General features: G+C 41.6%; 1 protein-coding gene and 2 long non-coding RNA genes across 3 annotated transcripts; 1 reads left to right on the top strand and 2 right to left on the bottom strand.

The window, feature by feature from the left end:
• The first annotated feature begins 238 nt into the window (after positions 1-238).
• On the top strand, positions 239-2217 carry LOC149979504 (uncharacterized). Its single transcript, XR_016484384.1, has 2 exons — positions 239-367; positions 468-2217. It is a non-coding gene; the product is annotated as an uncharacterized LOC149979504 (long non-coding RNA).
• Positions 2218-2849: 632 nt separating this feature from the next.
• Positions 2850-9128, bottom strand: LOC149979503 (uncharacterized). Its single transcript, XR_016484383.1, has 7 exons — positions 8941-9128; positions 7520-7575; positions 7252-7300; positions 6829-7025; positions 3830-3885; positions 3571-3617; positions 2850-3331 (listed from the first exon to the last, which is right to left on the bottom strand). It is a non-coding gene; the product is annotated as an uncharacterized LOC149979503 (long non-coding RNA).
• A 2805-nt stretch (positions 9129-11933) lies between these two features.
• Positions 11934-13257, bottom strand: LOC110535321 (transcription factor 24-like). Its single transcript, XM_021620247.3, has 2 exons — positions 12732-13257; positions 11934-12151 (listed from the first exon to the last, which is right to left on the bottom strand). The coding sequence occupies exons 1-2, from the start codon at positions 13167-13169 to the stop codon at positions 12044-12046; spliced, it is 546 nt and encodes a 181-aa protein (XP_021475922.1). The 5' UTR covers positions 13170-13257; the 3' UTR covers positions 11934-12043.
• Between the last annotated feature and the right edge of the window lie 828 nt (positions 13258-14085).

Raw genomic sequence — 14085 nt, 5'->3', positions numbered from 1 at the left:
GCTAGCCATCAAGAGCTTTCAATGAGCTGTCAGTGTAGCTACTGGGATTGCGTCATGTGGTCCAGAGGGGGTAACCTAGGCAACCCTGTATCCACAGGATTGTGGTGACGTGAGAAGCCGACCTTCATAGATGACAGGAAGCTCTTATGATAAATAACTGATGGTTATATCTGTCCAATTTGATTTAGCTATATATTATAAAGTCAACTAATATCACCCAAATTCATATTCCCTTCAGATCCCTAGCAGAGTGAGACTGTGTATCTGTTCTGTATCAGTGTGAACCCTTCAGACCTAATGGAACTGGATCCTAGGTTTGGGTGACTGTGCTCTGTGACCCCTCAAAGCTACGGCACTATCTCAGTCAGTAAGTCCAAAACATCTCCTATTCAAATCTTGAATTTGGAACATATCCAAATTGACGTTTTGTGTCACTCCCCATGAGATTTGTTGTCTCTCCCTCGTAGAGAAAATACACACAGTCAGGCGAATGTGATCCTGAAGTTTACACACCTCCCTCCGTTCCCTGAGGACACCCTGGATCTCTGAGTTTCCCCGTGGTTCCATGTGCTGGGAGGTGAGAATGACGCCACTAATTGGCTCTGTCCCTGAATGATATCTGATGAAGTAGCCTCACATGCCATGCTTACATGTAGCTGTTGTTTAAATATAATACGGTTTTGAAACCGACAAGCATCTGGTAGAGCTTATCCATGTCAAAGCACTGGATGTCCTGAAAGTCCATCCTCCCAGGCCCTCAGGTACCAGTCTGTCACCCTGTTTCTCAGAGGTAGGTTCACATTCTGGTAAATGTATCATAATGGTCATTTTGCCCAAACATTTTGTAATGTGCACGTACAGCCCAGTACATCACTGGGGCCAAGCTTCCTGCCATCCAGGACCTATATACCAGACGGTGTCAAAGGAAAGCCCCAAAGTTGACATTGACCCCCCCCCCCCCCCCCCGCCTTGTTTTTACACTGCTGTTACTCGCTGTTTATCTATGCAGTCACTTTACCCTTACCTACATGTACAAATGACCTTGACTAACCTGTACCTCTGCACATTGACTTGGTACCGGTACCCCCTGTATATAGCATCTTTATTGTTCTACTTTTTTGTTGTTGACACTTGTTTATTTATTAAATATTTTCTTAACATTTGATTTGTATTGCAAGTCATGATTTTCTTTTCAATAGATGTGACTTCGATTATCTCCTTAGAAAAGGTTACTAAGACGTTTATGAATATTCTCTTCCTTTTTGAAAACAAACCATTTTGGAGCCCAACCCCAGTGGGGGAAGTGGTGAAAATAAACAGACGTTTGAGTAGCCAGCCATGCAGTAGTGCCCCTGGGTGAGAGATTAGGTGTTCCTGTCCCCTCCAATAACATTGTCCAGCCATTACCCCCGAGAGAGCAGTGATTCTCAGTGCCAGTATTTACATATTCTGTTGACATAGTCTTCTGGAGGAATTCAACACAACGAGCTCACGTTACTAAACATATATGTTAATAAGTGTAAGAAACCGTCATTAGTTGAGTCGCACGATGCACACAGTGAGATCTTTGTTCTGAGGGCCTCGTTCCTGTGTTGTTCTTAGACGTGTAGGTAACTTGCATGTTCCTCAAATAATCAGGTGACAGCAAGACAACCCCCCCTGAGTGTTATGGTTCCCTTGTAAACGGAACACGCCTGTACACACTGGGATCAGAATGCACGGTAGTGAATGACAGAAAGGCACAGAGCATCACGCGCTTCAAATTAGCAAGTTTTTTTTCCTTGCATCTACACATAGCAATGCTTGTTCGCATTTTGTTTGATTTGGCCTTTAGGTTGATGACGTACAGCCTGGGCCTGGCTGGCCATGGGGTGAGACGTATGCCCCAACATCCATGCTGCAAGGACACGATGTCAGGTGCTGAGCCCTGCTTACTTTGTAGCCTGGGAGCCAGTCTTATTCAACTCTAGCTGATGTGTTGTCAAAACAATGAAGAAACATTATGGCCCCACCTGTGATACACAACGTGTAGAGTGGATGCTGACAAACAGATGTCCTTTCCCATCCAGTTTCAGCCCCCTCAAACAAGACCCCCAGGACTGACAGTGTAGTGCTGGGAACAGCGTTTGGTCATTGTTGGCTTTCACTGTGTTCATTAATGTTCAATTTACATTATGATTTCAAATGTACTGCATCACTTGATAAATGTGCCCCCAATGAGTGTCCCTATTGTGCTGTCCGATGTGGTGATTCTGAAACAATGCCATTCCATGTGAGCAATTTGAAGCCTTTTATCATATCGTCTTTGCCAGTGCTGAGTTCTACTGGCAATGTATTCCGGACTGCAGAAATATCAAATCTCTGAGCCAACTGTGTATTTAGGTGTGTGCTTTATGTAGGAAAAACAGGAAGGGAAGACTATTTACTCTTTCCAGAGGAAGCAGTTAATTGCTCCCACAGGCTGCCGCCCAAACAAACCCAGCCGGAGAATAGACGAGATGCCTTCAGGTCCCCTCTACTTTGGCTTCAGCAACAATTCAGGATGGACAAGAAACTGTAGCGGTAAATATTTCCGAGCCATGTCGCACCAGCGTCTTAATCGGACCCTAGTGCAGCTGTAAACAGTGTTTCCCTGTGACCTGGAGGCGCTCCACAGGAGCAGCTTTAGTAGACACCTACACAGCCAGCTACATCACTGAGTAGGACCAGAGCATGGTAAACTTCCATTAGGTATGGTTCAGTGCAAAGATTAGGGTTTATTCTGGGTAACAAGTAGCTTACAATAGAATGTCAAGGTAATATTGTATTTAGTACTTAAACACCATTTCAATGAGGCCAGAAGAACACAATGTACTATAAAAGTTTATTAACATAATGAACAGGGCAGAATAAAAATCACAGCAAAAAAATCATTTGACTTTATTTAGACATGGTCACATTGAGACCAAGGTTGGTTTTTTTGCCAGGCAAGAACGTTTTGAAGGGCAAAGGATATTGGTGTCAAGGGTCAACTTTTGAGTACATGAGCCACCATCCAAACCTTGGATTGTGTCAATAGTCAAACACACCAAAAGTAAATTACCAGTTTCTTAATTGATAATCAACTGTAATTATTAAGACTAATGCCTAGATAAATAAAAAGTTAAATTAAAGAGACTTGCTGGCAACAACTACTTTAACGTTCTACAATAGTTTATAGTGCTGGTAATTCAGATTAATGGCTTTTCAGGAGGGTAAAGCAGCAGAAGCGTGTCAGAACAGGTCAAAGTGGACACCTCAAACCAGGAAGGAACTCACCATAAGACACTCATCTACTGCAGGTCCAACAAACCTACAAAATAATAAAAAAATTAAAACAAGTCTCAGTAAACATCATTTTTAGTCAGGGATTGCAGGTTCAGCTATTAAATGATCAATGATCATGCTGGTGGTTCAGTTAGTCACAGTCTCAACACCCCAATTTAGTCAGATGGGTAAACGGCAAAAGTGTGAAGTCATCACAACTCCAGTAGCAGAACAGACCCGAGGAAAACAGTTTATTAGTGATGTTTAGCCCTCAGACAAACTCACCATAGGGTTGAGATAGCTCTTCATACTCCACATACTGGGCCATCAATCTAGGATCGAAGAACAGTCTATTAGCATATCATTTGATTGTAATTAGGCAAAATATTCAAGAGATTATACTGATAGTTCAGTTCATCACATTGTCAGCACCCCAATTAAGTCTGATGGGTAAACGGCAAAATGTAGAACTCATCACAACTCCAGTTGCATGCACTTTCGCCAAGACGTACACATCAGGTTTGGCCCTCAGGAGGAAACTCACCACGGGGCAAGATTTACTTCTTCAGAGTCTCCAGTCCACATGCTAGCCAATCAAATCTAGGAAAGAACACATGTTCAAATTAATGTCATTTGATAGATGTAATGTAAAATATGTCCGAATACACTGGTAGTTCAGTTCATCACATTCTCAGCACCCCAATTAAGTCTGATGGGTAAACGGCAAAAATGAGAACTCATCACAACTCCAGTATCAACATTATCCAAAGGGAAAACAGATTTCAAACAGCCAACTCAATTGGGCTAGTTGTATAATGTCAGTGGAGAAAGGGTATAGGCCAAGGGTCAGCAACAGGCAGCACCCCAAAATGTACAGCACAAATTACTGGGAATTCAGATAAAAATGCAATCAATTTAGGAAATCTGAGTCTCCCCACAAATAAAAATATGATCATGTCTCAATGTAATCAAGGTATACATTTTTATTTTTCAAATACAATGTGCTTCATTGTCAATTTGTAGTACACAATTATATTCCTGCCCTCCCCGACACAATAAATAGGCCCACGGCAGAGTACAGTTGCCTGCCCCTGGGTTAGGCCTAACTCACCAAAAGACTAGATGATCCTCCTACAGCAGGGGTGTCAAAGTCAAATGGACGGAGGGCCAAATAAAAAAATCAGCTACAAGACGAGGGCCGGACTGTTCGAATGTTCATTGAAAAATGTTTAAATGACGCATATAGTCTAGTGAACCTAATTGAACCTACTGAAAACCTAACAAATATATTACAATATGATCAGATAAATAAAGCAATATTTTCTTATGGCTCTGTCAGTAATCTTTAATTTTCAACAGACACAAAAGACAAATTTCCTTTATATAAATATCCCCATAACATGAACATTAAATGAAAGAAACCGGTATTCAAGGCACCATCAGTAGACTATATTTTCTATTTTAGCAAAAGTGGGCTAAATTTACTTCAAAGAAAAAACAATAATAGCAATTTTCTATCATCCACTCAACTGAAATATTTTTAAAATATAATTGGATTGAAATACAAAAAAATAAAGTGCAAAAATCTATTAATCAAAAACAACACTTTGTTTAAGGAGAAGTAACATGCAGTGAAAACAAATATTAAATTTTAACTTTTAAACTTGAACTGAGTAAAAACTCTAAATATGTGATTGCACAGTAATGTTCACTTGTTTGAGGTTGAGGGTGATACTTGGTGGTGTCCCATCTTTTCCACAAGTTCATCAATGTTCGGGGTAAGGCTCTGAGCTGAAGAAATCCTCAGAATTGAGTGGAGGTGTTCAGCAGTAAGTCGACTTCTGTGTGATGTTTTGTTCAGGTTCATCAAAGAAAACAGTTGTTCACACAGGTATGTGCTGCCAAACATAGACAACGTTTGAGCAGCCTGGATGCGCAGCTGGGGCATTGTGCCGGGGAGGAAACGGGCGAACTCCGCAGCACCCACTGCCGCATATTTTGCCCTCAGTGCATCATTGCATTGGAGGTCAATCAACTCCATTTGGAGGTTTGGTGGTGAGCTTTCCACGTCAACAGCAAATGGGTTACCGAGCAGTTCCAACCTGCTTTTTTGTGCTTCAAAGTCAGCAAATCGGCGTCGAAAGTCAGCGGCAAGCATACCTATTTTATCAGCCAACTGTGTGCTCGGGAACGCACTGGTAGAGAGCTTCTCTTTCATGGTCTGGCAGCTGGGAAAGTGGCTCAAATTTTCTTTCCGCATCTGCGTCTCCCACAGAGTCAGTTTGGTTTTAAATGCCTTCACTGTACTGTACATATCAGAGATGACACGATCCCGACCCTGCAGCTGCAAGTTTATTGCATTCAGATGACTCGTAATGTCACACAGAAAAGCCATTTCACACAGAAACATTTCGTCTCGGAGTTGTGTTGTGTCTTTCCCTTTGCTGTCCAAGAACAGACAAATCTCCTCACGAAGCTCGAAACATCTTTGAAGCACCTTTCCCTGGCTTAGCCATCGCACCTCTGTGTGATAAGGCAAATCACCATGCTCCGTTTCTAACTCCGTCAGAAATGCCTTGAACTGGCGGTGATTCAAACCTTTGGCTCTGATAAAGTTAACTGTGCGCGTGATGATGCTCATTACATGCTCCATTTTCAAGGCTTTACCGCACAACGCTTCCTGGTGTATGATACAATGATAAGCTGTCAGCTCACCTGTCGCGTTTTCCTCTTGCATCTTTTCCCGTATCTTCGCCACCAGTCCGCTCCTGTGTCCACACATCGCAGGTGCTCCGTCGGTTGTCAAACCCACGAGTTTTTCCCAAGGCAGCTCCATCTCATTTACACATCTTGACACCTCTTCATACAAATCATGCCCCGTAGTTGTGCCATGCATAGGACGTAAAGCCAAAAACTCCTCTGTCACGCTTAGGTTGGAGTCCACTCCGCGGATGAAAATTGACAACTGGGCAATGTCAGAAATGTCGGTGCTCTCATCCACAGCCAAGGAATATGCAATAAAATCTTTTCCCTTTTTCACAAGCTGCTCTTTTAGATTGATGGACAACTGGTCTACTCTCTCGGCAATGGTGTTTCTGCTCAGACTCACATTTAAAAAGAGTTGCCTTTTTTCTGGGCAAACTTCGTCACAAACTTTAATCATGCAGTTTTTGATGAAATCCCCCTCCGTAAATGGCCGGGCTGATTTAGCGATCTCTTCTGCCAAAATAAAACTGGCCTTTTGTAGCCTTGGTTCCATGTCCATATTCTTGTTTTTGTCCGCGTGTTTCGTTTCATAATGTCGTCTCAGATTATACTTTCAGTACCGCCACACTTTCTCCACACAGAAGACACACAGGTTTTCCAGCTACCTTCGTGAACATATACTCCGACTCCCACCTTGTTTGAAACCCCCGGTTCTCAGTATCCACCTTCCGTTTTGCCATTTTTGATGGGTATCTGAAAGTTAAATTTTACTGTGATGCTGACGACTGCTGTGCCAATAAATATTGAAATGAAGCAGCCTACTGCTCGGTGCGTCACCTTTGCATTGTGGGAAATGTAGTATTGGTGCGTGTAAAAGATCTGCGGGCTGCCGGCTTGCTGCGGGCCGGTTCTAATAATAAATCAAGATCATCCCAGGGGCCGTAAAAAACCTTCTTGCGGGCCGGATGTGGCCCGCGGGCCTTGACTCTGACATATGTGTCCTACAGCATCTTCAGCACCCTGCCAGTCCAAGTCTGTGGGAGAAAAACAAATTGTTATCCTGATGATCATTGGTCTCCAATTGAGAGATGATGGTTTGGAAATTGTATTATCTCCTTAAAATAATGCTGATGGTTCAGTTAGTCACAGTCTCAACACACCAATTTAGTCAGATGGGTAAACGGCAAAGTGTGAAGTCATCACAGTACCAGCAAAACAGCCGACTAGCAGAGCACAGCTTATAGTTAGGAATGGACTCACCTCGGTACCACAGTAATGCATCCAGCACCATCGATCCCTAAAAGACAACCTGTGAGGGGAGGGGGGGAACAATTAACTTTGCATCAAGAATAGTCAATCAGATCTACGAAAGTATGGTCAGTGATAATACTGGTGGTTCAGTTAGTCACAATCTCAGCAATCTAATTTAGTCAGATGGGTAAACGGCAAAAATGAGAACTCATCACAACTTCAGTACTATCGGACAAGAGATGTCTTTTAAATCTTGGATCAAAATTGAACAACTCACCTTGAGTGCAAAAAATAAGCCCGTATGCATGTCTGGAACCATTAATCCCCATCCAACTACAAGAAACAAAAACACATGTATGTAGAATACATCAAATCAGCTTACACAGCTGGTGGGTTTGCCAAATTAAGGTTAAATTATTTCTGAGATTCATAGTCATGGTCTCAGCCACACCCCAATCTGGTCAGATGGAAAAAGAAAAATGACCACATTGGATCGTTAAGTGTAACGTGGGTGATCGAAAAGTGAGACCTTCTGCGTCATCAAAAATTCATCCCAAAAAATAGTACTGCCAAGTAATTGCCCTTTAGGATTGTGGAGCTATTGATTTCCATATTGCATGGATAAGCTGTACTGAAGGAATAGCCAATGCACTCAAGACTTCAATAAGACCGCCAATGAGTGATGAACTTCGGGTCATGGGGCACATGACAGCTCGGGAGCCCAGTGCACACACTACAGCCTCTGCTATGAAGGTTCAACAGCAGGTCACGACTTTTACCAAGACCTTTACTCCTTTGAAGGGCCAAAGTCGTGAATCCCAAAGAAGTCATTGTGAAGACAATTCCCAGACCACCACGGCCTATGACCCGTTAACCCTGGTCAGAGTCGGTGGACAGCAACGTTACTAACAGGCGCCAAAATGCCAAAGGGACCATTTATCATCGGATCTGGGACAAGCAGCTGCCAGTATGATTTATTACAATACTGTGGGGACGTTTATGCCCAAATAGCCTAACACCGTTTGTCGAGTCATGACTTTCTTTGACCATGTGAAGTTATGGATCCATTATATTCACATGACCAGACATGTTGGTAGTAGGCTCCCAAACGGCAACTTGGGTAAGTTTTCAATAACTAATTGCTTGATTTACCACCAGCCCACATGCACCGACACATTACTGCAGAACGTTAGCTGGGTGCGGTATGCGCCAATTTTGAGCATAAACGTGGGGAGATCAGTGGTTAAATACCTAGCTATGAGTACTAGTTAATGATAATAAAAATTACAATGAGATATGCCGTTCGACAGCCAGTATTCATACTTTAACAGTATGTTTTGCCTGGCCTAGCTACATTGAGGGGCCTGCAAACTCTTGCGGTCAATGAACACGTGGTCAGCGGCATGCATTGGATGTGTGGCCCTCGAGCACTGGGAGCCAGGCAGAATCGGTTCGTTTAACTAACAGCTACTAACCATGATAAGCATACAACCATACAAATTGTATTTAAGAAATTATTTTGAAACCATTAAGGGCTGAAAAATCTGAATTTCTACGCCGCTAACATTGCACTGAAGTTCAAGCTAGCTAACAGGACTAACCTAAGCCAGCGTTTAAAAAAATAAATCGCACTAGTTAAAACACCGATTTGCATTATTATTAAATAAAGCCGACTAGCTAATGTTATTAGCTACCTACCGGTTGAATAAACGGGGATTTCAACAAGTATTTGTCATAAAAGTAATCTTGGTGAGAGCGCACGTAGACTCCATGCGTCCTCCTCCGTTCTTCTTCCAGAGAGAGAGAGAAAAGGACTTCCAGTTTGTCTTTATTGACATGCGCAGTCTGAGCTTACGTCACACAGGCACTAAACCTTGGGACTTCCCATGTCTGACGTTTCCCGGTTGAAATTGAACGGGTTTAGATTTAGGAAAAGTAGAAAGTAAGGTTAGGGTTACGGTATGGACGCCCCAAGGATCCCAGATAGTAACCCTACCAAAATCACACTGCACCAAAGATTGTCTATTATAGTGACATAGTTATAGTTAAGTGACCGGCGAGATCAGGTGGGACCAATGAAAGGGCAGGTAGGTGTGTGACCAACAGAATAGGACTCATCTTTGTATCTGTGCCATCATAGCGTCTGTGACAGCATGGCAGTGCCATTTACACTATCTCCATTTTCTTCTTCTTCATTGGCTGATTGCTCCCAACTCATAGCAATCCCCACCCAGTTGACTACTTTAAAATGGTGGAAGCCCTCAATGGCAATGTCCATGCTAAAACTGGTTATATCCGTGATGAGTCCTCAATTTATCTCTAAGACAACAGACACAACTCCAATACCTGCGTCCACTTATATCAGTGCATTCATAACAACCTAACCATTTCCAAACTTCTATTCGATCAAATAATTCTCACATAGCAAATGACCAATGAAATGTTTTGTTGAATCATTTTGACGCTCAGTGACTTCCACACAGAAATTCCTCACTTCGTGAACAGATTTGGGTAGAGTAAAACCCATCACTTAGCCTCTTCCTCTCTGAATACACCCAGTTTCATCAAGAGAGACAGTTTTTTTAGTTATTCTTTTCAATTATTAGGCTAAGTCTCCAATTTGCACATTTCAACAATGTAACGGTGTCTGAAGACATAAAAGTGGACTTTCTAAATTGATCTCGGTCAATTCGATTTCAACTTCATAATGCCCGAATTATCTCAAAAGTGGCCTATAGTCACACTATAAAACACACTTTTGTATTATGAATAGGCTTAATGCCTATAAAGATACATTCCATTGCATAATTATGGCCATGACATGAAAAAAAAAAAGTTTTATGAGGAGTGTGTTTTGGTTGCAAAATTGTGCATTTGTGTAAAATACATAACAGGTCTAATAAAAACCACCAAAGCATGATTATCAAGAAGCCTTCTAAGACATAACTATTATGTAAAGTATATTTAACTACACTGAACAAAAATATAAATGCAAAATGCAACAGTTTCAAAGTCAATTTAAATAAGTTCATTTGGCCTTAATCTATGGATTTCACATGACTAGGCAGGGGAGCAGCCATGGGTGGGCCTTGGAGGGCATAGGCCCACCCACTTGGCAGCCAGGCCCACCTACTTGGGACGATCCCGCAGGTGAAGAAGTCGGATGTGGAGGTCCTGGGCTGGCGTGATTACACGTGGTCTGCGGTTGTGAGGCCGGTTTGGCGTACTGACAAATTCTCGAAAACTATGTTGGCGGCAGTTTATGGCAGAGAAATTAACATTCAGTTCTTTGGCAACAACTCTGCTGGACAAAACTTCACATTTTATTGTCCTCAGCACAAGGTGCACCTGTGTAATGATCATGCTGTTTAATCAGCTTCTTGATATGCCACACATATCAGGTGGTTTGATTAATTTGGCAAAGGAGAAATGCTCATTAACAGGGATGTAAACAAATGTGTGCACAAAACTTAAGATTTTTGTGTGTATGTGCCACGACTCCTACCGAAGGTGGCTCCCCTTCCTGTTCGGGTGGCGCTCGGCGGTCATCGTCACCGACCTACTTACTAGCTGCCACGGATCCTTTCCCCCTTTCTGTTCATTGGTTTCACCTGTTTTGTGTGTAGGCTGATTAGTCGGGCTATGTTAACCAGTAGGCCCGCCTGCTCTTTGTGCGGGATTGTTTGTGTTGCTTGTATGCACGTTGGAGGTTAACGTGGTTGCCGAGCGTGGGTTTTTCTCTGGACTGTTTTAGTCCCCGTGTTTGGGGCATTTGTTTTGTGTGCGCCCTGTGTTTCGTGGGGTGGCTGATGTTCGCCGTCTGTGCATTAAATAGCACTACCCTGAACTCTCTGCTTCCTGCGCCTAACTTCGCACCCACTACACCCAGATCGTTACAGTATGGAACATTTCTGAGATGTTTTAATTCAGCTCTTGAAACATGGGACCAACACTTTACATGTGGCGTTTCTATTTATTTTTTTCCAGTGTAATATATTTATCTGAGTCAGCACATGCATGCAAAAAAAAAGTCATATTGCCAAAGAATGTTTACTCATAATTCCTTTTTAGGCAAATAATAAAATGGAATCCCTCTTGATTGTTAAAATATATAGCTTTTCTTCAATGAGATAACATGTTTATTCACTTACAACTAATACATCTCAGTAAACGTATTTACAACCTACGGAGTGGGAGACATGTCATTCTTTTTATTTCTCAAGCCATTATCAACAAACACATAAACAACCATTCCCGTAAGAAAGAAGGGGAGATGAAGAGGCTCCTACCATTGTTGAGATTCTGACAGACCACTTCACATGACAGATGTTAAGTTATTCACACATGCATTTAGTGCAAATGTTTTAACTGAAAGTGCATAGCCAACAAGTCAAGCCCGAAAGATCATTACCCAACACATGGAATTTAAAATAAAAGTATACACGGTAATACCTCCAACAAGTACATAACTGCAGAAAACAGAGCAGAGCAAGGCCAAAATAACAACAGAGAAACACTATTTAGGCTTTCTCAAATGTTATATACATACATCCCATAATATATTAATTTACAATGTGTTTCCTACAATTGAAAGAGTTGACTGTCTCGTGACTGCTCCCTTTACATGATATGAAACGTCAAAAGCAGATACTTCAATTGTTTGATGAATAAAAATTATAATGTCAGGCGACGAACCATGGTCTGCTATTCATTTCAAAAGTCCTCATGGGTGGATTCTGCTGAAAGAGTCTTCATAATTAATGGTCGTCTGAATGAGAAGTTCCTTATGCAATGGAAAGATTTATGTCCTTGAGGTTGACGATGATTCACCTCGATTTTCTGTCTGTTTTGAATTGTTCAGAAACTGACCGCTGGCTCCGACGTATAACCTGGATCGCATCGGCCACTTCTGTTGAGATAAAAAGAGAACACCTCCTCTAGTGAGTGCAGTTGACTAATTTCAATGCACCTGAAATGAGAAATTGTGTAAGATATTGCTTTAAATATTTAATTGAACATCATTTATGGTGCAAATTTGTGCTTTCAATAACCAATAATAACAATTCCGCTCTATATCATTTAATTAATAATTAATCATACGATGAAGCCTATTCGTGTTAAAGATCTGTGTGATATAAAAAGTGGTGCATTATTAAATGCATTTTATGCCTGCATGATTGACCATCTCATGTTCATGATTAGGGTATCATCACATAGGCCTTAGACCAGAGTTATGCTCGATTTACCAGACTTATGCTCGATTTGAATGTTAATTTAATGTAAATTATGATTATTGTTGTTATTATTAGCCTACTATTTTTATATGATCATGATTTTTTATTCCATTATGTGGTATATCGAATAGAGCTGAAAATACAATTATCGCACCACAACACAATTATTACACACAGAAACACTTTGTCAGGTTCGTTTCAAATGTCATTTCGAAATCAATTAACAATCTAAATGTAATGGCCGGGTCTACTTACTTTCACAGGGTGCAGGTAACCATCACCTTTCAGCGAGCGTAAGGCCTCTGTTTGTCTAGTGCTATCTCCCTCATCCATCCCTTCCTCTTGCAAGGTCTGAGTCAGATGGGCAATGTACGTGGTGGCCAAAATCAACACGTCGAGCTTGGACAGTTTGGTGTCCGGTGGCACCGACGGCAGAGTCCTCTGTAACTCCAGGAACGCGCTTCTCAGGGTCTGCACTCGACTCCTCTCCCGCGCTGCGTTGGTTGCTGCCGGCCGTCCTCTGCCACAGAGCCCACCGGCCTGGACCACCCTGGAGAGCTGCAGGGCCTCTGGACGCCGACTGTCGGTGGTCAGCATGTCAGGACTGGGGCTGGGGCTAGATGTGGGACTCTCATCCATAACTGTCACTGGGCCATTTCCACTATCCATACGGATCGTCTGTCTTCCAACCATAGGGAGCACTTATTAACCTGACGGGTAACAAATGTCTTGTTGATGAATGTACATTTCCAGATGTCTAATTCCTAAACAAACTGAAAACACCAAGATTGAAAGAAAACAAGTTATCTGTATTTAATTTTTTTGAATAAATCTTAGATTTGCCTACAAAAAAATATAACGTTAATGTAGGCCTATTCACCAGTAGATTCGTGTGAGTAAATGCATTAGATCTGTAACAGGCCACGTAGGTTGCTGAAAATAAATAAAGGCATACAAAATCTTCATCCTTGCCTGGAAATGTGCTTGCACTTTGAACTTGTGTATGACTAAACATCCCATGAAATATTAATGTGTTTAGAAAAAGATTAGTGGAACGTCTGTATTGAAACAAATTATGTATCCAATTGTGCCTATTGGTCAATTTACATTACACATATAAAGCATTCATTAGGCTACATTTTCACTATCAACATGGCATAACAACATTGCAAAATGATTGTGATGAATTTGTATCATCGCATTTAATTGTTGCTTCATTACTGCAATAAAACTGAAAAAATAATCATATTGAGGCCAACGTGTGCTTAACCTAAGAAGGCTGCGTTTCCAAGTTCAATTTGACATAAGAATGCGAATTTTATCAAAGATAGCACTATTACTGTATATGTGGCAATTTAATCATTATTTGGTGTGATGCAGACTAATGTAAATCGTTACCAATTATTGTGCATGTTCCATCATTGGCCTAGTTTCACAGCGTAACTTAATATGTTTACATAACCGACTCTGCTTGATGATGATGCTGATATCAAGAAATCAAAACACCCTCTGAAACAAAATAATATTACTTTGAAGGTATTCCAAGCCATGACGTCAATGAAAATATGGAGAGCTTACCTTCAAATGTACCCAACAGCTTTGTCTTGAA

This window comes from Oncorhynchus mykiss, chromosome 11 (assembly GCF_057628025.1).
Source record: "Oncorhynchus mykiss isolate SJ-2025 chromosome 11, ASM5762802v1, whole genome shotgun sequence".
Taxonomy (NCBI): domain Eukaryota; kingdom Metazoa; phylum Chordata; class Actinopteri; order Salmoniformes; family Salmonidae; genus Oncorhynchus; species Oncorhynchus mykiss.
The sequence above is the reverse complement of the archived record's forward strand: the minus strand, read 5'-3'. Positions and strand labels throughout refer to the sequence as shown.